The 27834-nt window shown below is 41.3% G+C and overlaps 2 protein-coding genes across 2 annotated transcripts; one reads left to right on the forward strand and one right to left on the reverse strand.

Annotated features, from left to right (window-relative positions):
- Window positions 1-214: 214 nt before the first annotated feature.
- Window positions 215-11580, forward strand: recql4 (RecQ helicase-like 4; the record flags this gene model as incomplete). The annotated part of the gene is made up of 28 exons (XM_083981459.1): window positions 215-298; window positions 649-682; window positions 780-877; window positions 972-1118; window positions 1209-1363; window positions 1852-2884; window positions 3363-3445; window positions 3524-3623; window positions 3850-4027; window positions 4199-4312; window positions 4404-4568; window positions 5652-5744; window positions 5847-5983; window positions 6116-6199; window positions 6374-6562; window positions 7036-7218; window positions 7369-7564; window positions 7654-7847; window positions 8117-8200; window positions 8297-8452; window positions 8568-8669; window positions 8798-9071; window positions 9243-9372; window positions 9473-9639; window positions 9805-9982; window positions 10414-10567; window positions 10660-10768; window positions 11451-11580. The coding sequence occupies 28 exons, from the start codon at window positions 215-217 to the stop codon at window positions 11570-11572; spliced, it is 4743 nt and encodes a 1580-aa protein (XP_083837585.1). The 3' UTR covers window positions 11573-11580.
- An 8333-nt stretch (window positions 11581-19913) lies between these two features.
- slc39a4 (solute carrier family 39 member 4) lies at window positions 19914-26964 on the reverse strand (the record flags this gene model as incomplete). Its single annotated transcript, XM_083981518.1, has 12 exons — window positions 19914-20280; window positions 20387-20574; window positions 20663-20815; window positions 20936-20987; window positions 21090-21188; window positions 21505-21690; window positions 21842-22014; window positions 22269-22443; window positions 22763-22944; window positions 23504-23705; window positions 24586-24936; window positions 26755-26964. The coding sequence occupies 12 exons, from the start codon at window positions 26962-26964 to the stop codon at window positions 20152-20154; spliced, it is 2100 nt and encodes a 699-aa protein (XP_083837644.1). The 3' UTR covers window positions 19914-20151.
- Window positions 26965-27834: the final 870 nt, after the last annotated feature.

The raw sequence follows: 27834 nt of genomic DNA on the forward strand, positions 1-27834 counted from the left end.
TGTTGTATTCACGAAGGTTTTTGCTTCCGGTTTCAGAGAACAATTGCTTTGCGCTTGTTGTTTATAAACTTTGCGGTCGCTGCAGTGATGCCCGACGCAGTATTACAAAGCTAGGTCGCGATACAGGTGTCAGAAATAAAGACAAAGTACTTGTCCATGGAAAACTACAACAACAAGAAGAAGAAGAGGTACTTTGCCCAGGCTGCAGTTTAACATGGATCGATACAACGAGGTGAAGCTGCAGCTGAAAGGCTGGGAGCAGGAGTTTGTCTCACAGCACCAGAGGAAACCCAACAAGGTGAGTTAAAGGTTGGCACAGCTGCAAGCGAAGCTGCAAACAACAAGAACTGCATGTTTTTTTGTATGGTTTTTATAGTGTTATTTCTGTTGTGGTTATGTTTGCGCAAGAAACGGCTGTATATTTGCAGATATTGCTGTTGTCAGTGGGTCTTTCTACGGTGGCCCCGAAGGCTCAACCCACTGCATAGACACAAATTTGCTACAAATTCAAAAACATCTCCACAATTTGACACTGCAGCTCACAACAGAAGTGTTTATGGAGGCAAAATTAATTTACAATTGATATATTGGCATTTTAAGTGTATTTAGCTTTGGACTAATGATAATTGTTCATTATTATAATTTCAGGAGGACATTGACCAAGCTCCAGATGAGACTAGGAGTGAGTACTGGCCTTCAGTTGTATTTCAGATAAACAGATATATTTCCTACACATGCATATTTAGTCCACAAAATCATTTCATGTGTCTGTGTTTCAGAGCTGTACAAAGAGTATCGCAGTTTGAAACAAGCCAAAGAGAACAGCAGCGGCGATGGAGCCAGCGAACAGACCGGACAGTCCAAGCCTACAGCTAAGGTCAGACGGTGCTTATCTTTGTTATTCTCTTATCTTTTTGTTTCTCCCCCTTTGCTCACTGTCCTTGTCTGTGTGTGATCATCTGTCTGCTCAGGAGTCAGACTGTTGGGGAGCCCACCTGAATCGCAGCACGTTGCCAGCGTCTTCTCCCAGACTGACACCCCAGGACAGAGACAGTCTTAAAGCCTCGGCCCAGTACTATGGCCTAAAGCTTAAAAGCAACCTGGCCACACTCAGTAAGGTGAGACACACTTCGTACAATGGTCGCTGATGGTAACAATCACTGCTTTGGTTTTTGTGCTTTTGGTAAGATTTTCTTTTGTTGTTCCAGGAGAAACCTGTCTCACTGAAGAAATCGGTCCGTCCTGGTCGGGTGCCTCTAAACTCTATAAAAGGTGGACAGCCTGCTCAGACAAACAGTCCTGCTGCTGCTGCTACCGACAAGACCCCATCCACTGACCCCAAACCTAACCCCTTCTCACCAAGGTTGTTAAATTAACAAGAATTTCAATTTCAATAGTAATTCCATATTATCAGAACATTACTCACAGTGAGACTATAGATATTTGCTGAATATTGCATTGCAGTTCAGGCTGCAACTAATAATGATTGTTGTTCCTGATAAAGTGTCTTTGAAATGTCAAAATAGACTGTCTTTTTTTTTTTATCCAATTAACATTCTAAACACCAAAGATGTTAAATACATTTACAATGATGCTCCCCCCCCCCCCAAAAAAAGCAGAAAACTTCACATTGAAACAGTGATACCAGAAAATTGGCCTCATAAATTACTCAAAAATCAATCTTTATATTTTAAACAGCCATTATTGTGATGAAATAATTTAGTCCCAGCTAGGTATCCCCATATTCATGTGTATTGCATCAACAATCTTAAATATATAAGCAAAAACTGTAAAAATATAACTGTAAGAGCGACTAATGACTTCTCCTTTTAATGATGTCTTTGTCCACAGGAGAGTACCATTTTGCCTGGGGTCTCCGGCTTCAAAGAGGATACAACAGGTGGAGCCTGAAGAGCCGTTCAAACCATTTGAACCTGTCAGAGAGTTTAGTGAAGAACCATCAGCTGCCCCCAGTAGTTGTAGTGATATTAGTAATATTAGCAGTAGGAATTATACAAGTAAAGTCAATAATACGCAAAATCAAAATGGGTCCAGTCAAACTCCTTCTTCATCCAGATCTTCTGCATTGTTGTCGTTGTCTCCTCCCTCAGGAGAAGATGTTGGAACAACAGGGAAGTTAAATGACAGTATTGGAGCTTCAGGAGAGAAAAAGCTGAATTTTGAGATATTAGGAACTCCTTTTAGAGGAAGCCCACAGTTTATTGGAGGTTTAAGAGGCGGAGTTGGAGCAAAGCCTTCTCCTGCCAACAGGCTGGGCTCTCTCGACAGGAAGTGGTTGGAGAGGTGTCAGGTGTTTGGGGAGATGGGGGCAGAAGAGGCGCCGGGGGCAGGTAACCAGGAGATTGACAGAAAAGTAGAGAGAGAAACAGAAGGAGAAATACAAGCAGATGAAACGACAGGAAAAGGAGAAATAGATGCAGAGGGAGAAAGAAGAGGTACAGTCAGAAGAGATGAGGACTTGAAGAGCGTTGCCAGTGACAAAACAGGAAGTGATGGCGAACTGAAACCAGTTGGAGAAACCAAAAGAAAAAGCAAAGGGAAAGGAGGTGAGGAGTTGCAGAAAGGACGGACGCCACCTCCACCTCCAGCACCAGAAGGTGATGGTGACGCCAGTCCCAAGCCCAAAGGACCAAAGAAGAGAGGAAGGAAGAGGCAGAGGGAGGGAGAAGACGTGGAGGAGGAGATGACACAGGAGGGAGGAGCGAAAAAGAAAAGGAGGAATGGCAAAAAGAAAGAGGAGAGCACAGGGTTGGACCCCAGCCCAACTCGAGGAGGAGGAGGGAAGAAAAGGAGAACCAAGAAAAATGTAGAGGAGGATGGAGAGGGAGAAGAAGAGAAACCTAAACCTAAGGCACCAATAAAGGTAAGGAGTTAAATTTATATCCACCTTAGAACCTATTGCATATTATTTCTTGTGTTGATGCCTTACTGTGCGTTCAGACCGAAAGCGTCGAGAGCGTCGCGGTGGCCGGAAGTCATTCATTTTCAATGAGAACCAGCGTCGAGGAGCGTTGAAGAGCGTCAAAGGCGTTGGCGTCGCGTTTTGGCGGCGAGAGCGTCAGGAGAAAGTTGAAATCTCCTGAACTTTATGCTAATGAGCGATGATGCGGAGCAGCGGCAACCAATCAGAGTGTAGATGTCCCCCACTCAACCAACCACAACCGACGTCAACTTCTTTGACGCGCGTCAAAAACGCCAGGGTGTTCAGACCACCAGCGTCGCGGAAAAGCGTCAAGAGCGTCAAGAGCGTCTTTTGACGCTTTTGGTCTGAACGACCCATTAGTGTTAGTGTTAGTGAAAATAAACATGGTATAATTAAGTGTTGTCTCATTTTTGTTAAGATGCCCCAGGAGAACCTGCTAGGAGAAATAGAGGAGGAGTTTGTGACCAAGAGGATGTATCAGACTCAGTCCGTCAGACCCGGGTGAGATACTGCAAAACGCTGCTGCTGCTGTGTCTCTTTTTGTAGCCTGTGTAATTCTTATTCTTATTAATTTTACAGAAGCGCGAAAGGAGCAGAGGGAAACTTTGTGAAGATAAATCTGAAGAAGAAATCTCACGTCAAAGGATACGCACTCAGAGGGATGGCTCTACGCAAACAGGTGTGTGTTGGATTGTCCGACCTACGCTGTACGTTAATGCGTCAACTGTATGCAGAAGTTACATTATAATGAAAATATATCAAAGATACAAGAAAGTGAACTTGCACTGAGGACACACAAAACCTGTCAAATTTGTATTTGTGTATATTTGTCTTGGAAAACGTACACATGCATTCTGTTTCACATAACTGCATTAATGAACTTTTTTTATGTGTGTTTGTTTCAGTTGTACATGCAGAAATTCCAACTGAAAGGCGAACGTTTCGGAGGAGGTGGAGGATTTTTCGGCAGAGGAAGGAGAGGAGGCTTTAGAGGAGGCTTCAGAGGGGGGTTTAATCGCCAGGGCGACACCTGCTATAAGTGTGGAGGGACAGGGCATTGGGCCATGGAGTGCAAAGGACCAGGTAACACAGAGTGGGACAACGAATGAATCGGTGTTACTGTGATTAAAATCTTCTTGGTTGCTTAAAATGTGCACATCCTGAAAACTGAGGCTTGTTTTGTCACATGATCTCACTTTGTCACATTTAATACCAGTGATACCTCTGAACTCTAACCCTAACCCTGTTTTGTAGCTCCTCCTCCTCCTCCTGTTCCCGAGGAGCAGCCTGTTGAAGAGGAGCCGTTTGAGCTGCCGACACTGGAGGAGGTTGCCAGGGCAACAGGAACTCTAGGACCTCAGCCGCTCGGTACTTTTTGTAAAGTTCATCACAACTTTGGGGGAAAACGCTGTTGTTAATGCAAGAAATTCACTGATTCTTGTGTGTTTGTGTGTCCCAGTGTCGTCTTCCGGTGTCAACGAGGAGCGGCTCCAAGACAGCGAAGCAGATCGTAAGCGCCAGGATGAGGTGTTGTTGAATGTGATTCGTCCTGACTATGAGCGGCCTGCTGCTCCGCCACCACTGGAACCACTGTATCAGCTCACAGATGATGGAAAAGTCCAGGGTAAACACTTTACATATAACTACTTTTAAAAAAACAGAGTAAATGAAAATGAAGAACACAATTGTAATAAACTCATATTTTAACTTGGAAACAGGCAATGACATACACAATTTATAAACTGACAATACACTGACCAAAAACAGACAAACAGAAAACAAAGGACAGAACAAACCTGACGACATAATAAAGCAGCACCAGAACAGGACAGAAAGGTAAAAAGAAAAAAAAAGAAAAAGAAAAGCGATGTAAAACATACTAAAATTAAATTTACAGTTACTACTTAAAGCAGAAGTGAGTGATCCGGTCGTTTTCGCTAATGCTGCGTTCCAGGCAGGCTTTTGAAATCGTAAATTACAGCTTCAAGTCACAACTTACGACTTTGTAGCGTTCCAGGCAACCCACTCGTGTTTTTCCGACCTGTTTTACCGGTGAAAGTCACTATAACGGCCACTCGTAACTTCCGACCGGTGAACTCGTACCAGATTGAACTGGTACCACTTCACGGTCGGAAAAATACGAGTTTCCTTGAACGCACCATAACAGTCCTCGTCGCTACGTCACCACATTCACGGCGTCCCTTGGCTGCACACACAGCCCTGCATGCCGTTCTCTCTCCTCATTGGATAAAAACTGTAGGATACGATAAATGTTTTCTCTTCGGCTCAGAGCAGAGCAGAGGGACTGAGAGACCCGTGTTTCAGTCCAAACACTCTATGTAAGTGATTGCTGTCGGAAGATATAACTATTTAAGACTTATATTAACACAAATATATCACTCACTTCTGCTTTAATATACATTTATTCAAACTTAAGTTTTTCCCATTTTTTGTTATGCATTTCTACCTTATCTTGATTTGTTGCGATAATTTTTTCCAAAAGAAATTGGCGTCGCAGTTAATAAAAAAAAAAAAATCCAAATTCAAATTTCTTTTTGTTTGGGTCTTAAATATAAATATTTTCCCTAAAAGAATGATTGTGTTCACAATCTACGGGCATTTAGCATCCAATACTCCCAACAAAATATTTAGTGGTGTAAATTCAAAATGAATCTTTATTAATAACTTTGTGTATTTGTGTGTTCAGCAACACCACCTAATGTGTACGCGGCTCTGCAAGACCTCGGCTACAAGTCGTTTAGACCAGGACAGGAGGAGGCCATCATGAGGATCCTGTCAGGTACGGACATAAACACAACACAGACTAGAATATCTGTGATTTTATCTGTGCAAATATGGTGTGTTTTCATGGTTCTCTCTCTCTCTCTCTCTCTCTCTCTAGGTCTCTCTACCCTCGTGGTGTTGTCAACAGGGATGGGTAAATCTCTGTGCTATCAGCTTCCAGCCTACCTGTACGCTCAGAGGTCAAATTGCATCACACTGGTCATTTCACCTCTCGTCTCACTAATGGACGATCAGGTAATCAGAATAATGGCCAACGTTTTGTCATCGCTAATTGTGAATGTCGGGTCCAGAGTAAACGCATCATCCCTCTGTAAACAGTGATGCAGCAGTTGTTAATGCCTCTTGTGTGTGTGTGTGTGTTTCCAGCTGTCGGGCATACCAGCCAGGCTGAAGGCCGCCTGTATCCACTCCAACATGACCATGAAACAGAGAGAAGCTGCGATAGAAAAGGTAAAAAACACATCACAGGAGTAGATCCTCATCAGCAGATGTAAATGTGTTTTTGGTGTATTACTGCAGAAATGTTGTTTAAGTTAAAGAGAAATCTTGGCTTGAAAACAAATTGTCACATGTTCAGAGGTGTTTTCAGCCCAGTGTGTGTGTGTGTTCTCTCTGTTTGTGCAGGTGAAGTCAGGCGAGGTGTGTGTGCTGCTCCTCTCTCCAGAGGCCTTGGTTGGTGGAGGTGGCTCCGGTGCAGGGTGTCTGCCCTCTGCTCAGGAGCTCCCTCCTGTGGCCTTCGCTTGTATAGACGAAGCTCACTGCGTCTCTGAGTGGTCTCACAACTTCAGACCCTGCTACCTGAGGCTTTGTAAGGTAGGCAAAGGATTGTGTGTGTTGTGTGTGTGTGTGTTGATGACCTACAGGTTGACCCATCTATCAGATGGTTAGCAAACAAATATTGTTTAAACGGCAAAAGGTGGAAAAAATGTGACCGACATAATTTCAGCAAATCTAAAACTGCAAAGTTTGAAACGGTATTCTCACAGCAAATAAATAGCCTCCCATGTATATGTATTGTAAATAATGAAAAAAATTATCCATATACCATATTTTCTATTCTATTCTATTCTATTCTATTCTATTCTATTCTATTCTATTCTATTCTATTCTATTCTATATCATCTTCAATATGACTGTCAGTGCCACAGACTTTTCTCCTGGTCATAGCTGAAATCTTGAGCATGTACTTTATGATGTTTCTATGTACCACAGACTGCTACAACACAGTCTGATGAGTGCCATAGTTACGTGTGTGTGTGTGTTTGTGTGTTTGTGTGTATTTGTAGGTGCTAAGGGAGCGTTTGGGAGTGAAGTGCTTACTGGGACTTACAGCTACGGCCACACAGTCCACGGCTCTGGACATCGCGCAGCATCTGGACATCACCGATCAAGACGGCATTGCAGTCAGATCAGCAGCAGTTCCTCCGAACCTGCGTCTCTCTGTGTCCATGGATAGAGCGAAAGATCAGGTGTGTTGATTTACCGTAAATGTCACTCTCTGTGACTACACGTTGCACACACTGTAGCAGTTGTATAGTTTTCCACACCAGTTCTAGAGACATTTAAAAGTTGAACCTTTTTTTTTTTTATCTCCACCTCTTCTGCCTTCAAATATTAAGGCTTTAGTGTCCTTGTTGAGAGGTGATCGTTTTGGTTGTCTGGACTCCATCATCGTCTACTGCACCAGAAGAGAGGAGACGACCCGTGTGGCCGCTCTGCTCAGGACCTGCCTGCAGGGAGTGCTGGTTAAAGAAAACAAAGACATCAGCAGCCAGGCACAGAGCAACCCTGCAGGAGACAGAAAGAAACAGCTGGGTAAATAGAGTTTCAACTAGAAAACTAATTCATCTTTCATGAAAATGGAGGAAGCAGTTTTCACAATGTCAATGTCTTTCTGCTCTCAGCGAGGAAGAAGATTCGTAAACCACTGAAGTGGCAGGCGGAGTCGTACCACGCCGGCCTGTCTGCATCGGAGCGCCGTCGCGTACAGAACAACTTCATGTGTGGGGAACTCAGAGTAGTGGTGGCCACGGTGGCGTTTGGCATGGGCCTCGATAAATCTGACGTCCGTGGTATCATCCACTACAACATGCCAAAGGTGGGTGATCGCCTGTGGTTGCGCAAACTTTGAAACCACAGCTCCCGCTCCGTGTCTGACTGATAACATCTGTGGGAATATTTGTGGCCATGATAAATTAAACACAGGTGGAGAAGTTTAAAAAGGCTGCTTGTTAAAGAGACTGCTCTATTATTGACACTTGTATTGCATAATTGCTGAATTTAGTTGATTGAAAGCTTCCAAACTTTTAAACAGATATGTGTTTATTTCTGTAACAGCGTTCCCTGACTGTTTAATTGTTCCCCTAGAGCTTTGAGAGCTACGTTCAGGAGATTGGGAGGGCAGGGAGAGACGGAGTACCGGCACACTGTCACCTCTTCCTGGACCCTGAGGTGAGAATAGAGATCATTTTTAACCAGCAACCAACTTGACTCTAATTTGAGCTTTTGTTGTTGGATAATTCACTTCACTTCCTTATTTGTGTGCAGGGTGGAGACCTCCATGAGCTCCGTCGTCATATCTATGCAGACACAGTGGACTACTACACAGTAAAGAAGCTGGTCCAGAAAGTTTTCCCTCCATGCAAATGTAAACAGATACACCAGAAACAACAGGAACAACAGGAACAACAGGAACATGTCCAGGTAACTTGTAACGTGTCTGTATCTCATGCTGCTCTGTGAAATATTTCTGAGTCAAGGTTAGTCAAGCTGAAACTTTCAACTATAAAAACCGTAATATATGTGTCCATGTGTGTAGGACATTGAGGATGCTGAGCTGTTGGAGATGATGGATGTGTGTGATCAGGAGAGCAACTTGAACCCTCCTACTAATCCTAATCTAGAATCTGATGCAGCACAGGTAATTAAAAGACTCTTTGATATCTTTAAATCTTTATTCTTTAACAACTTTACCCAATAAAAACTGTTAAATGCAGGTAATACTGAAAATAAGGAGATTGAAAACTGAGACTTTGTTTTCTCTGTAAGGAGACGTCACACCCTGATTCAGCGACATCGCCTGTCCAAGAGGACAGGCATGAAGGAAAGGAAAAGGAGGTGGACAAAAAGGAACAAACAGTAGAAGACGAGGGAGCCGATGGTTCGGTGAAACACCAGGATGTAGTGGCCGAGACAGAAGGTGATTTGCTGAGAGAGCACAGAGAGGAGAGCAGTGATTGGCCCGGAGAGCGAGTGTGTCACACGCACGAGAGAGCGATCCCCATCCAGCAGACTGTGGAGACTCTGGACATCACAGAGGAAGGTAAGTGGAAACACAGACTTGAGGAACACACACAAAGAAACAGTATAGCTGTACAGTTTATTCACAATAAAGTAGAATTCACTCCAGTGTAAAATCGGTAATAAACATAACGGTTATACCTGTGAACGTATTGAGTCTTTCTGTTTCAATCTTCCTTTGTGTTTACTTGAGGTGTGGAAACACTGCTGTGCTACCTGGAGCTGCATCCTCAGCGCTTCGTCGAACTTCTCCACCCCACCATGTCTGTGTGTAAAGTCAGCTGCTACGACGGACCCAGGCAGCTCCAGAAAATCACCAAAATGTATGAAATGTTTGACGGCATTAAAAAACAAAAAAAAACTGTATGTACCAGTTTTCATTGTGTTCATGAATCTGTGAATATTGTATTGTCCTCTCCACAGCTGTCCTCCTGTCGCTGTGGTTCTGGCCAGGATGCGAATGGCAGGAGAACGAGTGGCGACGTGTGATCAGCTGGAGTTTGATGTCGTCGAGGTTGCAGACACTATGGGATGGCAGCTTCCTCTTGTCAAAAGAGGCCTCAGGCAGCTGCAGTGGAGCACGGACAGAGGTTTGTTCACTAGTTTAGTTCATTTGACATGAGAGAGAATACCGCAACGTCCAGGATCTTATTTGCGTTGAAGGTAGCAAATGTTGTAACCTACTTTGGTGTGTGAGTGTTTTGGAAGATTTTTTTTCCCCATGATGCCCCTGAATGTCAATGTTTGTGTCACAGGTGGCGGGCGCAGCGGCATCCTGGTTGAATTCTCTGCCCCATCTTTCTACTTCCGCTCCTACGGAGACCTGAGTGATGAGGAGATGGACAGAGTTTGTCAGTTCCTCCATAATCGAGTGCAGGATCAGGAGAGAACGCAGCTCTACCAGCTGACCGCCTGTTTCAAGTCCTTCAAGAGGTACGAGCTGTTTTAAAAGTCACAATGTTTCACGTGATTTTCCCTTCATCTACAGTATATCTACGTTATTCATATTTGCTCACACTGTTTTCAGATCTCTGAATGGGACGTTTTTGTTTGCACTGGTTTTAGATAGCTACAGTTTATTCTTTACTTTGCAAGTGACATTACTTTTTGTTTTGCTCTTAAATACCACTGATCTCTTACCTCATTTCAATAATTAATCCGTTAGTGTTATTAATGATAAGTGGATATTGTATCTCTGGTCGATCAGTAAGTTGTGCTATGTAAGGATGTGATTAAATGTTTGATTCTCAGATCCCTTATTCAACTGCTCAACACTCTACATCGTTCACATTACTCAACTTGCAGAAATCTCTCTTGGAGCTTTATTGGATTGTCTTACTCAAACTGTGTGTGTTGTTTTCCAGTGTTGGCTTCCAAAGCGTTTTGTCCTGTGTCGATGATTTGGATGTGAGTCGCAGTCAGCAGCTGAAACACCTTCTCTCTGAATACTTTGACAAGAGGCGAGACCGAGACCACACACTGAGACCGGTGGACATTGAGGAGCTCGACAAATATAAGGTAAAACATACAGGATTATCGGCAGGCATTTTAGCTGGTGGGTCTTGAAAACTCTGGTTGAATAATGTGTGTGTTTGTTTGTTTGTTTGTAGCTGGCGGACTGGGAAGGTCAGATCAGAGCCGACATCAGAAGTTTTCTTGGCAACCGTAGCGATGAGAAGTTTTCTGGACGAGCTGTTGCCAGAATCTTCCACGGCATCGGTGAGAGCACAACACACCACACATGTACAGAATGTAAATGTCTTAATGCATTTTCTCTTGGACAAGTTTTTTTCTTTTTTATAAAGTTAAACAATATTTTTGTGCGTAAGACTGAAGTCAGTTTTCCAAAGCCAAACACACTACCATCCAAACTCTGGACCACCAGAGGGCGCTATAGGACTAATGGGCAGACAGCCGGTCTTTGGGAGGATATTTAAGATCTAAGTTGTCTTTGAAGGTTACATTCTCTCAATTTTTTATAAAATGTCGCAGGATCATTGAGCTGAATTTATTAGAAATTGTACTGTGATTTTACATTGACTATAGTTTCCAATTGTTTGGAACTTTTTAAACATAAATGTATAGAATAGAACTTAATACATATATGTATATCTGTAATTATGATTTACCACCACTTCCATTTTAGATGATATTTGTAGAATAAGGAAGAATTCAGCTCCTTCCACAACAGTGACTTTTGTTTTAATTTGCAACGCACCAAACACATGCAGGAAGTCGTAGAAGAAAACCAGGTTTATGTCATTGAGGTGTACAGGTGCCAGCAGAGATGAATCAGGAGTATCGGGGATATCTGTATCCCAGTGCATTTATCATCTGTGAATGAGCATCAATGCTTAAATTAAGGATTAACGTATACCTTGTGTGTGAATGTGTCATGCAGGCAGTCCGTGTTACCCTGCTCAGACCTACGGCAGAGACAGACGCTACTGGAGGAAGTACATCCAGTTTGACTTCAACCAGATCATCAGACTGGCCATTCAGGAGATCATTTGCACCAAGTGACCAACCACACACACACATACAGATCTGCACTTACACACTCATACGCACACAGAACAACAGCACAGCTCTGTTTTGGATGAATTTTTTCATAAAACACTTGTTTTTGCTGGTGTGTGTTGAATCATTTAACTTATGCTTTTTTTTTTTTCTTTACAATGTTAGTATTTTGTATGTGAAAGTTTTTTCTTTGTTCGCTGTATAAATAAAATCTTTCTATTTTTCTAGCTTGGTCTTGCAGTCTTTTCAGGAAGCTTTTGACATAAATTAAAACTCTTATCTTGGACCCAATAAGTCTTGACCCACAAATGACCTGATATAAGGAAGTAAAACCTGAAGAGCCAAAACAAGGTGGAATTTCTCCTCCCACCACCCAAGTGTGTCACTGAGGGGAGAAACACTTGATAAGACTGCAAATATTGACTTTTATTGTTTATATTCATACCTTATGGCTCATGTTTGATAATTAATCATGGTGAGTCACTTCTGTGCAGGATTTCCCATAAATCCTTTGTCTCACGTTTTGGTAAACATTTCCTCAGCTTCAGCAGATACACATGGACTGAGGAGAGCTGTAGTGGAATAAGTAAGCAAATCAGTTTATTAAAGTTAGATTAAGCGCAATTCTTCAAAGGCAGGACCTGATTTTTGCAGCTAAAGTAATTTAGTAATTTTTTTCAAGACAGTTGCCAAAGTGTGTTTGCTGTGTTTTTCTTTCTTGTAAATTTACAATTGTTTGTTTAATAGTTAATTCATTTTCTGGTCTAAAGAAATCAGTTTGACACTTTGGTCAAAGGTTTATTTGATTTATTGTTGAGAGTTAGATGACTGAAGCTTAAACATGAAGCTCTAACTAGCAGACAGTTAGCTTAGCTCAAATACAGAGCCTGGAAATGGAGGGAAGGAGCTAGCTGGACTTTTAAAATGTGTCCATCCAGGCCACTGTGCCATGTTGGCAGCTTCATATTTTACTCTCCAGACACCACGGTGTTATTGTTTAATCTGTGGGAGATGGCAAACACACAGCCTGAATGAAATCGCTTTCTAATGTAGAAGGTAAAAGATGAATGATAAAACACGGCCTCATCTTTAGATTGAGGCTAATGAAACAGAAACATGCCAACATGCAGGAGGGAAACCTGCACAGGTGAGGTGGCAGCCTGAGTTTCCTTCTTCAATGTGTCATTACATTGGACTCTGACTTTGACAACAGGTCATAAAATGTCAAGGAGTCTATGTACATGTATAGACACTAAGCAGTCTGGCTGAGTGAAATGCAGTTCCCATGGTTGTCCTTTCCACTGTCTGTTAATGTTGATGGATGATTATTTAGGAGGACTAGGATGCTGCATACTTATGTTGATACAAACATGTTAACTCCACGATAATTATAAGGTTTTAAGTAAGATTTTCTTAAACTTGCTTTAACCCATGTCTACCACAAGATACAGAGGCATGATAAATGTACATACCTCTGTGGGCGTAACAAGGAAATACTGGGTCAATGATTCAGTCTTTTCTGGAAAGGTTAAGTAAAGAAAATCAATAGCCACTCCTGGTTAATGTTTATTCCTGAACGAGACCGGTTCTATTCAATCTTCAGGAAAGTAGAATTGAACAAAGACAGTGTGTTTGTCTTAGTACAACCCCTTTAGATCATTCTTGTATTCTTAACAGATGAAGAAACAGATTCTTAGGGAAATAAAGTTATCAATTTAACATCAGTATAATTCTGCTCTTTCTCGTATGTTAGATGTGTTTTTATGGCTCTCTAAATGGGTAAATAAGGTTGTCCCATTCTTGTGACCTTGATAGCTCTCTGATAACTTAAGGGAATTTCTTTGAATTTAGTACAAATATTAACCTGGAGCCAAGGATGAAATCAAGGAGTTTTGGTGGTCAATAGTAAAGGTCACAGCAACCCCACAAATTATTGGTCAGATTTCAGCCTTTTGAAAGTGATGTCTCTGAGATTCCTCTAGATAACACTCCTCTGATAAGATGCCTACGTATGTTTTCAAGTATGTGCACAGAGAAAATTCGAATTAAAGCAAGGCTTCTCAGGAAACACCATTTGGGGATAACAAGTTCTGCAGTTATATGGAAACTGTGTTTTGTTTGCTGCAGAGAAACAGAGGTCTTAGTGCAGCTATATCATTCAGTGTAACTCACACAATGTGACCATCAGTACAACCTCCCACCCACACACACTGTCACCAACTGACCTCACAGAAACTTCAGTCAGACTCACCTGGACATTACTCATCTCTTAATAACAGTAATTCAGCTTCAATGCTGTACAGTATGTGGGGATCTGAGTGTGTTCGACTGTGTGAGTTTCCAAAGTGATCATTTAGACTCCAGACATTACACTGACATGAAAAGTCCTCATTTACATTAACCATAATTAAGCTGTTTTTTAATTTAATTCACACTTCTTTATGAAGGCAGTTGCTCTGTCTTGGTTCATTTTATTCTGTATGTAAATATCATGTTGTATAATTCTCAGTTCAAAGAGTCACTATGAGGTGTTTTATTGGTAAAGTTACGTGGCTCTTGAGACTCATTAAACCTCTGACGTTGTTCTGTAAAAGTTGGGAATGACAGGTTGGAAAGCTGACTTCAGGAAAATCCAGTTTTCCTCTGTCAGCAGCCTCATGCTGTAATCTCTGTAATTTGTTTTTTACGGCATATGCTCCAAGGATCAGCGCACAGCTGACATTAAATAGGTCATTTTGTCTGAGACAAAGTAGACGCTAGTCATGACTAAGCACACATTGTTTCTCATTTAGCAAGTGCTTAATATTGAGATTCTGGTCCCTGCATCACATCACTTCTGCAGGTTTGTCTCACTCATGCACCCCAGAGGTTTTCAATTTGATTAAGATCTGGTGACGGGGAGACCTCTGAGGTTCACTGAACTCATTAAACCATTTTACATTGTGACATAGTGGATCATTATGCTGGGAGTAACCATGAGAAGATGGTAAATTGTGGCCATAAAAGGAGGCACAAGGTGGTCAGCAACACACTGCATCATGTTAAAGCGCTGCTCTGCTTGTCTTATTGGACAATTGTACGAATAAGTAGGTGTGCACGGATGTTCCTAAAGTGCGCAGTGGACTCTGTCCCTAATGAAGATAACCACACAACCTGTTAGTCGAGAAGATTAGATGAAACAGATAAAAACCAAAAGTCCAGTCTCCACTGCGTCTCCACTGATGTTCACACAAAGATTACACACACGTTTAAAAAAATCTTTTACTAAAACTAAAGGTCTAATTCAAGTGGATAGAGTTAAACTCCCAAATCTGTTCATAGCTCCTTAATTACAAACAAAAACTACTAAGTTTCATCAAGTTTTTCTGATGTCTGTTTCCACCAGTTTTGTTGCAGCATTAAAGGCTGTTGCACAGACTCATAAATGTAAATATTACAATCAGAAATATGCATGGGGTGTCCCTTGACCCTCAGCAGACTGATATTCATTTCTAGGAAAGGGAGGAAAAGAAAAGAGAGAGATATGAACGTCCTTGTGATGTCATGTTTTAAAAGGAGAGCTTTTAGTATGGAGTTATTTTTGTCTCATAAATACCTGTAGCACAGAAGGTGATCTACAAATGTTCCTTGCTTTGCACACGTGTTTTGCTATCCACAAATACAAATTTCTAATTTGTAACTTGTATTTTGGTTTTTACAAATAAATGTGTATTTGTAAATATATTGTGTATTTGTAAATGTATAATTTTCCATTTGTAAAAACAAAAAAGCCATTTGTAAAACCGAAAATTCTGTTTGTGAAGTGTGACTCTGCATTTGTGGATCACCAATCACACACACGCATCTCTTTCCGCAATGACGTATTTCTGAGACATTCCTGCCGAGATCCACACAGCTGCTGATTCACAAAGGGCCGCTCTCCTCACCAGTAGCTAGGGGGCAGTGTTGGCGAGTAGCTGAATTAAAACTAACGAAGAAGACTGCTACTGGCTTATCTCGAGAAATTATTTTAATTCCCACTGTTAATGCGTCACTTTATTAAGTTTTAATGTTTTTTCATGCGATAAAGTAACTGTTTAGATCCCCAATATGCGGTTAGTTTATCCAAATCACGCCTGTTTGGAAGTTTGGTCCGCCGTCGTGGAGCAGTGAAGCTCCACCTGTGGAGCAGCTAAGCTAACTAGGCTACCACCGGACGAGCGGTCTATCACAGAGGCTACAGCCGGTCTGCTGAGGTGGTCGGCCGGCTAACCTCCGCTGTCATCCAGGTCTCCCCCGGCTCGTTTTTTCGAGAGGGGTCTGGCTGCAGACCTCCACCGTCAGGCTGCTTCCGGTGCAGGCTCCACGCTCAGGCTGCCTCCACCGTCAGGACAGGAAAAAACAAACTTTTTTGCGTCCCCAAAAGGAGTCCGGCATTTTCTTCATTTGCATTGATTCCACCATGACAACAACACGGGTTGTGTTAACGTTACCGTTTTAGCAGCCGCCTTTAGGATACATCTATTTATTTTATTACCGACTGAATGTTTATATGTGGGTGAGCTGTTGTAATTTTTAACGGTGGTTAGCAGTTGACGCTCGGGTTATTTGTTGTCTAAATGAAGATGGAATAAGGATTAAATGTTTTGTTTTTAGTCCAGTCCGGGAGGAATAGGAGGCTTCACGACACGACGAGTTCTGATGTGGAGAGAGAAGTCATCCTGGAGCCGTTTAAGTTCAAAACACGTAGCGTATTTCTGACCGACGAGGGTATGAGAATGGGAAATGGAGGACAAATATTGTTGAATAAAAGGCAACAATGAAATTTTGTTATTTTGTGTGTTTTCATTACCTATTTAATGAACACCTGATACCCACCTAATAATTTATTTTCATTATACCATGAAGAACACTGTATGTTAATACAGTTTTAATTTAGGGTGACCAATAGTTATCTTATGGCCGGGACATGCACCTTTCACGTCCTGTCTGGGCCCGGTTATGAATTCGTGAATATGTTTTAATGTTTTAATGTTTTAACTTAAACTAATGATATAAATAAAAACATATCATCATATCATATAAACATTCAGTCGGTAATAAAATAAATAGATGTATCCTAAAGGCGGCTGCTAAAACGGTAACGTTAACACAACCCGTGTTGTTGTCATGGTGGAATCAATGCAAATGAAGAAAATGCCGGACTCCTTTTGGGGACGCAAAAAAGTTTGTTTTTTCCTGTCCTGACGGTGGAGGCAGCCTGAGCGTGGAGCCTGCACCGGAAGCAGCCTGACGGTGGAGGTCTGCAGCAAGGGGGCAGTTGTCGGTCTGAGAAGTGAAGCTCACTTCCACGTTCAAAAAGCTGCAATACCCTCGGCTGTCGCTGGGGGCTGGCTCCAGAAGGGAGCAACTCCAATTGAGCCCCATGTTAAAATAGCCGATTTTACAGCTTAAAAAAACATATTTACAGCCTGGTACATTTTATTTTTTTGGTCTCAATCGATAGTTTCTACCCCCGCACACACTCTGAGGGGGGTGAATTTTTTTTTAAACTCTACCGTTTTACTATAGAGAGCCTAAGCGGAAGCAGGAAGTAACGGCGCCATGGGACCTCAACTCTGAAAAACTCGCCATTCAAATGAATGAGACTGAAAGTTTTATTTCGTGATCCGATTGAATTGTGTCATGAGAAAAAAATATGTCCTCTACCTGTTTAAAACATCACGTTTCATCCCGAGAAATCAGCCGTTTATCATGAAACGGCAACAGAAGAATGTATTTTGTGTAAAGACCGCTCTACGGACTACAGGTCTGTGTCCCACAAAAAATACGTCACCAACTGACACGGGAAAGGGCGGCATTTGGTGTGTGACGTCACCTACGCGACTTGTAGTCTTTCTGGTTACAGATTATTCTGAATTTTATTTTACAATAGTTTTACAACAAACGGCTGATTTCTCGGGATGAAACGTGATGTTTTAAACAGGTAGAGGACATATTTTTTTCTCATGGCACAATTCAAACGGTTCACGAAATAAAATTTTCAGTCCCGTTCATTTGAATGGCGAGTTTTTCAGAGTTGAGGTCCCATGGTGACCGTTACTTCCTGCTTCCGCTTAGGCTCTCTATTATTAGGTTTAAAGTTCTGGCCAATTAGGGAGCAGAACCGTTGAGTGACAGGTCCGGCGACCGCTGCTACGAGGCCAGTGGACGGGCTCTCGGCCGGCCAACGGCCGCACCGCTCCAAATATGGCAAGTAGAATCCAACATGGCGCGGTTCAAACCCCCGTAGTAGAGGCACAAAACAGACTCCTCCAAACCAATGGGTGACGTCACAGACGCTACGTCCATTCTTTTTACAGTCTATGGTCTGCAGCCAGACCCCTCTCGAAAAAACGAGCCGGGGGAGACCTGGATGACAGCGGAGGTTAGCCGGCCGACCACCTCAGCAGACCGGCTGTAGCCTCTGTGATAGACCGCTCGTCCGGTGGTAGCCTAGTTAGCTTAGCTGCTCCACAGATGGAGCTTCACTGCTCCGCGAACGGCGGACCAAACTTCCAAACAGGCGTGATTTGGATAAACTAACTGCATATTGGGGATCTAAACAGTTACTTTATCGCATGAAAAAACATTAAAACTTAATAAAGTGACGCATTAACAGTGGGAATTAAAATAATTTCTCGAGATAAACCAGTAGCAGTCTTCTTTGTTAGTTTTAATTCAGCTACTCGCCAACACTGCCCCCTAGCTACTGGTGAGGAGAGCGGCCCTTTGTGAATCAGCAGCTGTGAGTTTGTGGATCTGTGTGGATCTCGGCAGGAATGTCTCAGAAATACGTCATTGCGGAAAGAGATGCGTGTGTGTGATTGGTGATCCACAAATGCAGAGTCACACTTCACAAACAGAATTTTCGGTTTTACAAATGGCTTTTTTGTTTTTACAAATGGCTTTTTTGTTTTTACAAATGGAAAATTATACATTTACAAATACACAATATATTTACAAATACACATTTATTTTTAAAAACCAAAATACAAGTTACAAATTAGAAATTTGTATTTGTGGATAGCAAAACACGTGTGCAAAGCAAGGAACATTTGTAGATCACCTTCTGTGCGTTTACAGGTATTTATGAGACAAAAATAACTCCATAGGAAGGGAGGAAAAATGATACAAAGAGAGAGTTTTCATCTTTTTATTCTACTTTTTTAAACAAGGGAAAAATTGAACATACATAGAAACATTAACACTTTTACATTTATCATAATTTTTTGTGAGATTTTTATTCAGTCAATATCAACTCTCTATTGTTTGCATTTGTGCCATTTCTCTTTTTGTTTTTCCTGATGACTCAACAACAGACACATTTACTGTAATACAAAGCACAAAACATCGAGTACAACAAGGACAAAGCTTTATGATACAAGTATAGGGGTGGGAATCTTTTACTATCTCACGATTAGATTCGATTCAGATTTTTGGGGCTACGATTTTATTCAAAATCGATTTTCGATTCAAAACAATTTGATTCGTAATGATTTCTGCTTCAGTCTATCGGTGTGCAAAGGATCATCATGATCTACTCCAGTCTGCTTTGCAAGACAGAATGACTAAAGTGTCTTTTTTCACATTGATTGAGTTTTAAACATTTATCCATACTTAGATTGAGTTGTTGAAACTGCATAAAACCAATAACACATACTGTATTGCTTATGTAACAAAATTAAAAGTGCCTCTTTATTTTAAAACGTACTGCAGTTAAACATGCTGCCTTTCAAATTTTTAAAAGGAAATGGAGGCTGACAGCCAGCAGATTTGTTTCATTATTTTATTTTTTAAAATCGATTTTGGGACATTTTCTATCGATTCTGAATCGTATTAGATGAGAATTGTGATTCTTATGTGAATCGATTTTTTGGCACGCCCCTATACAAGTACATCACTAAGGGAATTCAAGGAAGACCAACACATGTGCAGCATTTTCTCTGCTGCTGCTTATCAGCGGATGAAATGACACCGTCACAGCTGCGTGTTGCTGTGGATTTCAACAGTGTGACATCAACTCTAATTACATGATCAAGTCACTTTAACCGATAAATTCTGTACAACGTCAGCTGAAGAAGATGATACAGTATGTGTGTGTATGGATGTATCACTGCTGGCCACAAAAGGATGGAGTGAGTGATCTTATGTAAGCACTAGTAAAAAGTTAAGTTATGACAATGCAGGTATGTTCTGTACACTCAGAGTTCAGTCTCACTGATGATGAGCCTTGTCATATTCATTTTTTGTTGAGACTGTCAGAGGTGTGTATATTCTCAGCTCTCCTGGCTGTCATGTGTGTTGTTTTGTTTTACTGGACTCCATCACAGATATTTTCCCACCCTTTATGCATTAAATAGACTTGACATTATTATTATACTACTGTATTAGTTAAAACACTTGGAACTGTTTACATTTGTGGGAATGAGGAGCATCTCACAGTGGTGGTTTCTCTAATTGCCCCATGGCTCTCACCACAGCTGCTTATGTGTAATGTGTTGTTCATTCATTAGTATTTGATTCTGCTACTCCAGAGTGTGCTGGCGTATTGAGTCCATGCTTTAAAAGCTGATACTCTCTTCGAAAAGTGACAGCAACAACATAATCCCCCAGCCGGTGAGGAGGCCGATGTTCTGCAGCAGGAACATCAGCCAGGGTCTCTTGTTGCTGATGTGGACCATGGTGGGTAGCTGGAATAGGAGAATAGGAGATGGAGGTGTTGTCTTTCTGTTTATCGTTTATACACACAATTCATTATCTGCTTTGTGTCATTGTCTGTAAAACACCAACACTCACCATGTCTGCCAGTCCCACGTACAGGAAGAGCCCTGAAGTGATGGCAGCTATCCACTGTTTGGTTGCCAGGTCAGTGGCGACAGACAGGGCGATGTACATGCCGATGTAAGAGGTCATGGCGCTGCCTACGTTTAACAGCAGCGCCTTGCGGACAGACAAGCCGCTGTGTAGCAGGATGGCGAAATCACCTGGAGAGAAACAACCATGATGGTAAGACACCATGAATGAAAGATGATCATACCAGACACCGTCCCAGCCTTCGGGTGCGTTCTTTACCCAGCTCATGTGGCAGCTCGTGGCAGAGTACGGCCAGTGATGTGGCCAAACCAGACTTCCATGACAGGGAGAAAGCTGCACCTATCGCTAAGCCGTCGGCAAAGTTGTGGATCCCGTCACCGATAGTTATCATGTAAGGCAGCAGACGCTGTTCTGCAGAGGCAAACACACAAAGTCACAATTATTATGGTTAGAGCAGCCACAGTGACGAGCACCACGGTCACAGCTTGATGATATCATGGTTATTTTTGTGTTGGGAGCAGCTTTACTCACCTCTGGTGCGCTCCTTTGGGTCTGAAAGTGAATTCTCATTTTCAAAGCCGACCTGAAATGGAGATGAGATCAAATTTCACTGCGTGCAAAACATCCAGTAATACGTCCTGTTTTTCTTTGTTAGAAATGTCTGCGTTAGTGTTACGTTTCTCACCAGGTCTGTTTTTGATACCGACTTGTTTTTTTGTTTCCTTTCCTGTTGGTACATCTCTAAAACCCTCCCATGGTCACAGTTGTGAGGCTCTGACTCTTCCTACAGACAGAACAAGTGAGAGAACTGGTTAAAAACTGGGCAAAAGACTGCAGGAAAGAGGAAGAGGTCCTTCTTCGACCTAGTCATTTCTAAAACAATTTCCATAAAACTATTTTTAGCATGGTTAAAATTTTTTGAAAACTTCTTTGCAATTTGGAAATAAATAAAATAAAGAGCAAATTCAAGAAAAAAAAGAAAGAAATTCAATCAATTAAATGCAAATCAAGAGAGTATTTTACAGGCATTGTGTTCTGTCTATATTTACATTCATATGATCACCAACAGTTCTGCCTATAGTGGTGTTTTCTGTTCTTACCCCGTGATGGTGTTGGTGATGGTGGTGATTTTTTTTATATGTGACCAGAGAGAAGATTGTCTCCATCAGGTAAAAGTAATAAATCCCGGCTAACAAAACCAACATCTTGTAAAGGTAGTCTGGAGTTTCCTCCTCATGTGAGTGCTTGTGGCTGCCGCCATCTCCGTGCACATGTAACCCTAGAAACTGGACACAGAGGCCGCAAGACGACGTCAAAGTGAGTACAGTACATGCTGCACAACAAAGTTGTGTAATTGATAAGACATAGGAGTTTTGAAGAATAAAACATAACTGCAAAACTCCCCCCTGCAGCTTTAAAATGGTTTAGACCGCTCACCATGGGCAGCAGGTGCAGTAAGGCGTCTCCAGTCAGAGAACCTACTGCCAGGCTGATGCAAAACTGGATGCTTAACTGGAACACATTAGTGCAGGAGGTGCACAGCAGCACCACGATGCCAAACATGGACGTCAGTGTTATCACTGTGTTGGCGAGGGTTGCGTAGAGGTACCCTACAGATCAGAGAAAGAGACAGGGCGGGGTTAAACATGAACCTGACAAAGACGAGACAGATATTGTCCTTTATGAGTTGCAACTAAATGAAGCGCTAATATACATCTGAAGGGAAATGTATGCAATTAATCTAAATGATACTGCAAGATATATCAAATAAATGCATTTTCAAAGGTGATAAGAAGTGCAGCATCTGGAATTGGCAGATGTGTTCACTTGTGGAGGCAGTACACACACATACACATATACTTACTCTCTGTCTTGGTGAGCCCATCTGGTTTTGCTCCCTCTGTGTTGTCTGCACAGGCTCCACTCAGGATCTGCTGTACGAATGCAGGGCTGAGCCGAGCCAGTGCGGACCGGTCCAGACTGGAGCTGCTGTCTTCCAGGCCGAAGATCCGGACCAGGTCTTCAGCTGAGAAACAGTGCTGGGAGAAATCAAAATGTTTAAGCCATGGTTGGTGTCTGTTAATTCTGTCACTTATTAAGTATTTTCACGACTGTTTATTATTGTTAGAAGTAGCCTACAATGGATGATTGTTTTCATTATCAGTTATGCTGCCAATGATTAAATGATACATTTTTATGTCAATATAAAGTGAGAAGATTGCATCACGCTGTTTCAAACAGACCAAACAGCACCTCTAACAGAACAGATGTTGATTAAGTTGAACCGATCAACTCATCATGACTTATTCTCTGATGCAGCTGTCTGAAGTCAGACGTGAACAGATATGTCATTAATACCTGATCCCAGGTGGTATTTCCCCCATGACCCTCATGACCCTCATGACGTTCATGGCTACTGCTCTTCTTCGCAACACGGTGCTCATGATCAGTGTGCTCATCCTCGTGGTGCTCATGTCCATGGTCATGGTCCTCTTCATGTACAGATCCTATCTTCAGACTCTGCATCAGGGCCTCGAGGTCTACACAGCACAGAGGCAAACAGCGTTTAAGAGTCATATGGTGACACGACTAACACACAAAGAACATATAGAAAATAAATACAATACAATACAATACAATACATATTTATTTATATAGCACATTTAAAAATACAACCCAAGTTGTCCAAAGTGCTGTACAATAAAACACACAAGTAAAACTAGTAACAATAAAGCTAAATGGGATACAGGTAATGTACAGTAAAACATGCAATAAAACAATAAAACAAAAGTAAAGACATATAAAACCAACTAAAATGCCAAGGAAAGAGGTGTGTTGATAACTGTAAAAATAATAATATGCTAATAATATGCACATAATGATATGAAGTGAGATTCTGCAGTTCAATTCAGTTTTAGTTGCCTAATATATAATGGTTATAATATATAGATTATAATGGTTAATTCAAATTAGTAGCTCTGTCCTGTGTCCTATATCCTATGACAAGAAAGCAAAAAGAGGATAATCCTTATTCTGGCAGCTCTATCAATGCATGTGTCTGTGTCCATGTGTTTTTTTGTAAAGGTGCTGGACATTTACCCCTGACAGTAACGTTGTCTGACCGCAGACGCTCCATGATGAAGTCCAGGAAGAAGCTCTCTTCAGGCAGAGAATGGCTGACGAAGCAGCGACCCTGCAGAGCGTGATACAGGACGCGGCCCAAAGCTGCGCCCACTTCCGGCCTCTGGTCTGGTGATGATGCGTTGACCTGTGCCATGATGTCACTAGCCGATACACAGCTCTGGTTACCATGGTGATGATAATGAGAAAAGACGAGGAGATAAGGTAAAACGGAGGGTTTCAATATGAGATCTGTTGATGTCACTGTGGACAGGACAGTGTGTTCATTTCTTTAATAATATATAGTATTTACTTTACTAGTGTATATATATATATATATATATATATATATATATATATATATATATATATATATATATAACATGCACATGCACAGAAGTTGTTTTAGGGATTCCTGATTGTTTGTTTATAACTTAGTTATATAGCAATGTTTTGTCCATATTATGAAAAACTATCCTCACCACAAATACAAATGCATTTGACAACAGGAGGCGATACATACAGTCGAGCTACAGGCTCAAAACTCATTTGCCAATGATTTGATGATTCAGAAAACTGATCACCACTGACTTTCTTGAACGTCCCTGAACTTTTCTTTGCCTTCTGGCATACAAAAGACGTGTTTTTATTGTGATGACTCGGGCGATGGTGATGTGGCGGAGTACAGGGCAAAGCCTAGTAGGTCTAACTGCAGGCATCACCCTCAGATGATGAGATAAGATGTTGAGCGATAAATACTGCAAGGGACCAACAGCAGGAGGAAAGTGTGGCTGAAGACCCATTCACATAGTTACATTTGAATAAACTACAAACTGGAAACCAAGTACACGGGGAGTGGGACACTTTGGGGAAATAATAAACAACATTTACTTGATTGCACTTGCTGAAACTGATCCATAAGGGACCAGTAGGGCAAGATGAACAGATGTTTGACAGGGAAAAGACCATTAGGACATGGGACAGAGCAATAGGCTGACCACAGATGAGCAACTACTTCATATTTCGTTGAGTTTATTGTGTTTCTTTTGTCGTAAGCTCACCTCACTGTGTGATGGCTCATAGTGGTCATGAAGATCATAAAGCAGCTCATCCAGTCCATGAATGTCGATGTGTTCGTGGTCATGACCTGCCCTGCTCTCTTCGTGGTGATGCTCATGGTGGTCGTGATATGCGATTCTGTGCAGGAACCGTTCGGTCTCCTCCCGCCACCTCCCCTGACCGACTGCGGTGCAGACCAGGCCGGGAGACACCAAGTACAGGACAGAGCCGGCAGCAACGTCAGTAAACTGAGATACAGTGATGGTTATATTCTCTCTGGTTTTTCCACTTTCATCCTCTCTGTGGACAGAGTGATTGCTGATCAGCTGGTGAACGGCCTCTGTTAGATCACACTGGGCAAACAATAACACACACACACAAACACAGAAAAAACATACAGATTAATTGCTGCAGGTTAACAAACATGCAAAGAAAAAATATTCAATTGAATAAGTTCTTTGTTTTACTTTTCATTTTTGCTCAAAATAGATGAATCTTTGTTAAATTCAACATTAAAATCAACTCAAACATAATTAACTGTAGCCTATTGTTAAACCATATCGGCTCCTTTATTGCCTTTTGCTTTAATCAACCTTTTCCGATAACAGGAAGAAGTCAGTATGGAAGAATACATTTACCAAGAATATGCCATAAAATACTGACAACCATCAATCCTGACCCAGAAACTCAGAGAGGGGGAGAGGAGAGTGAAGGATAAGAAAAACACATGCAGTTATTAGCTATTCAGGTCATTTATTAATTTGACATATTTTCAATTAGAATAAAATGGTTTCTGTCACAGGTTTGGACATTTCTTACTCCACTTTAAACACGATAAATGTATGTAGAATATGGTTTATAGTGAGATTTCTGAGAAAAAAAAAATTCCTGATGGATTTTTTAATACAATTTTATAATGTTTCAAGACATAATGTAATTTGCCTTTATTCTGCTGGAGTGGTTGTTGATGAAAACGTTTGATATCTCAGAACCTGGGCCTAGAAAACCTAGACTAACAACATGTCTAATTTGGCTGAACTGAGCCTTTATACAGCCAAAACCGTAAATAATGGTTCACATGTAATCACAAGGTGAAAGTACAGGGCACCTTGACATTATATTCATTTTACTGTGGGTCACACAAAGTTTATTATTTTATTGAACCAGGGTGAAGCTCTACTGACGATGGGCACTTTATATTACAATCCTGTGCAACTACTGAGAACTCTCACTGCCCACATTGATATCAAGAAATGAATCAAGAAATGCACAGGTCATGTAATGGGAGCTATCACCTGAGCAGTAAAGCTGTTTTTTCTTCCTTCTTTTCCTCTCCTAGCTTTGATTTGACATCTTTATTGACAACAGACAAAATGTTTAAAAACGAAAACATACGTCTGCTGCCAATGGGATAAAAACACAAAAAAGCCATTGGCTTATTTCCATTCCACAGCTACAGTTGTTTAACACTCGAGCTTACCAATCATGCACTGTCCATTCATGCAGATTACACCTGACAAAGTCTTCACTCTCACTCACTGATACAAGTGCCTTTGATAAAACCAGCGTGGACTAGTGCTACAATAGATTATGGATAAAAAAGTATTAAAGAGTAAGATAAATTAATAGAGTAACCTAACATCTGAGACTAAGACATAAAGGGAAGAAAGAAAAAGACAAATTCTTTTTAATCTATTAACTTGTTGTCAAACATACCGAGATAAAGTGACTGAAAGCTTCATGATTTTATAATTGAATATATACACAGTTTATGAAGTAGTCTATACAGAACCATGGCCCCTATAGACTCAATAAAGACATTTAAAAATTTAAGTAATTAAATAATGATTAAAAGAAGAATGAACAGAAAAGAAATCTTAACCTTCTTGTGCAAGATTAAGAAACAGTTTAACAGGTTCTCTGTAGGAACAACTAGGCTACAGTTAATTACATGACCTGTGAGCTAAGAGTGAATTCATATTTCAAAATTGATTAACTAATTAGTGAAGCACTTGCAAATTAGTAAAATGCATATTGACAGATTCCCATGAATAAATTCAGTTTATCAGCGCGGTCAGTGGAACAGCAGGCGCATCTGGTTAATGGCTGTTGGACCTTGAACCCCCGCCACAGAACCTGCAGTCCACCGTGCACCTGTCTCTAAAACTTACCTTTTCACACGGCACTGCACCGCACTGCACACGGTTCCCCAGTGTATTAAAGAGGGCGCGCAGGGACTCCCCGGTGAGATGCTGCTGTCCCGGAGACACCAAGCTGACCAAGTCCCTGTACACAGTCTCCAGAGCGGAGGAACCCGAGACAGAACCGAGCAAACCCGAACCAGCAAACAGAGAGAGAACGAACAGCGCTGAGGGAAACATCTTCAAAACTAACTAATAAAACTAACTAACTAATTTAGTAACTCAAAAAAAATAAAATAATAATAAGCCTAACTAACTAAACAAAAAAAAAACTGTGCAAAATAGGCAGATGGAGGCTGATACTGTCCCAAGGTATTGGACTGTATAGAGCTCTACTCGCAGCTGTCCGCCGCTTAAAACCGCTGCAGTTTCACTGCTTCTGTTCCCCGGCCTGTGATTGGCTGAGTCCCGTGTCTCGTGCTTTCCTATACCTGTCTATTAAACCTATTGACACATGTACAGAGCAGCAGAAATCACATCACTACATCAGACTGGGGACTATTTGGACTGAGCCAACCAAACCTTTACAAATATTGAACTAATATATGCTAATTGTTAAAGAAGATTAGCCTACATACTTATTTCAGAATTTGGATGTTGCTCTGACCCCAACCTTCAATCTTTTTGTCTCAAGAAGTACAATATTGTGAAGAAATGCAATTTTACAATCATAAAGAGTAATTTATTTACACAATAACAACATTATACTAGAATATGGCATACCTGTCAAAATACCCACAATTGATCTATTTTATTGTTATGATGGAACAGACAAATACATTTAGTCTACTTGCCAAAAATGAGTACCCGGAAATGTTGAGTACCCCAAAGTTTTATGTTAGAAATATATAGTATGGGTCCCCAGTATTCAGAAACTGCCGGATGCTAACTTATATATATTGGGCAATTAGCACAATTGACATAATTAGCATAAATTAGCATAGTTGCCTATATGGGAAATATTTCAGCAAAATTGACTTGACTGATCTGGGCAATATTGGAGTGGTTTTAGGGGTTATTGATGATGCTGAATCCATTTCTGACATTTTC

The sequence above is a fragment of the Trachurus trachurus genome (genome assembly GCF_905171665.1).
Source record: "Trachurus trachurus genome assembly, chromosome: 11".
Lineage (NCBI taxonomy): Eukaryota > Metazoa > Chordata > Actinopteri > Carangiformes > Carangidae > Trachurus > Trachurus trachurus.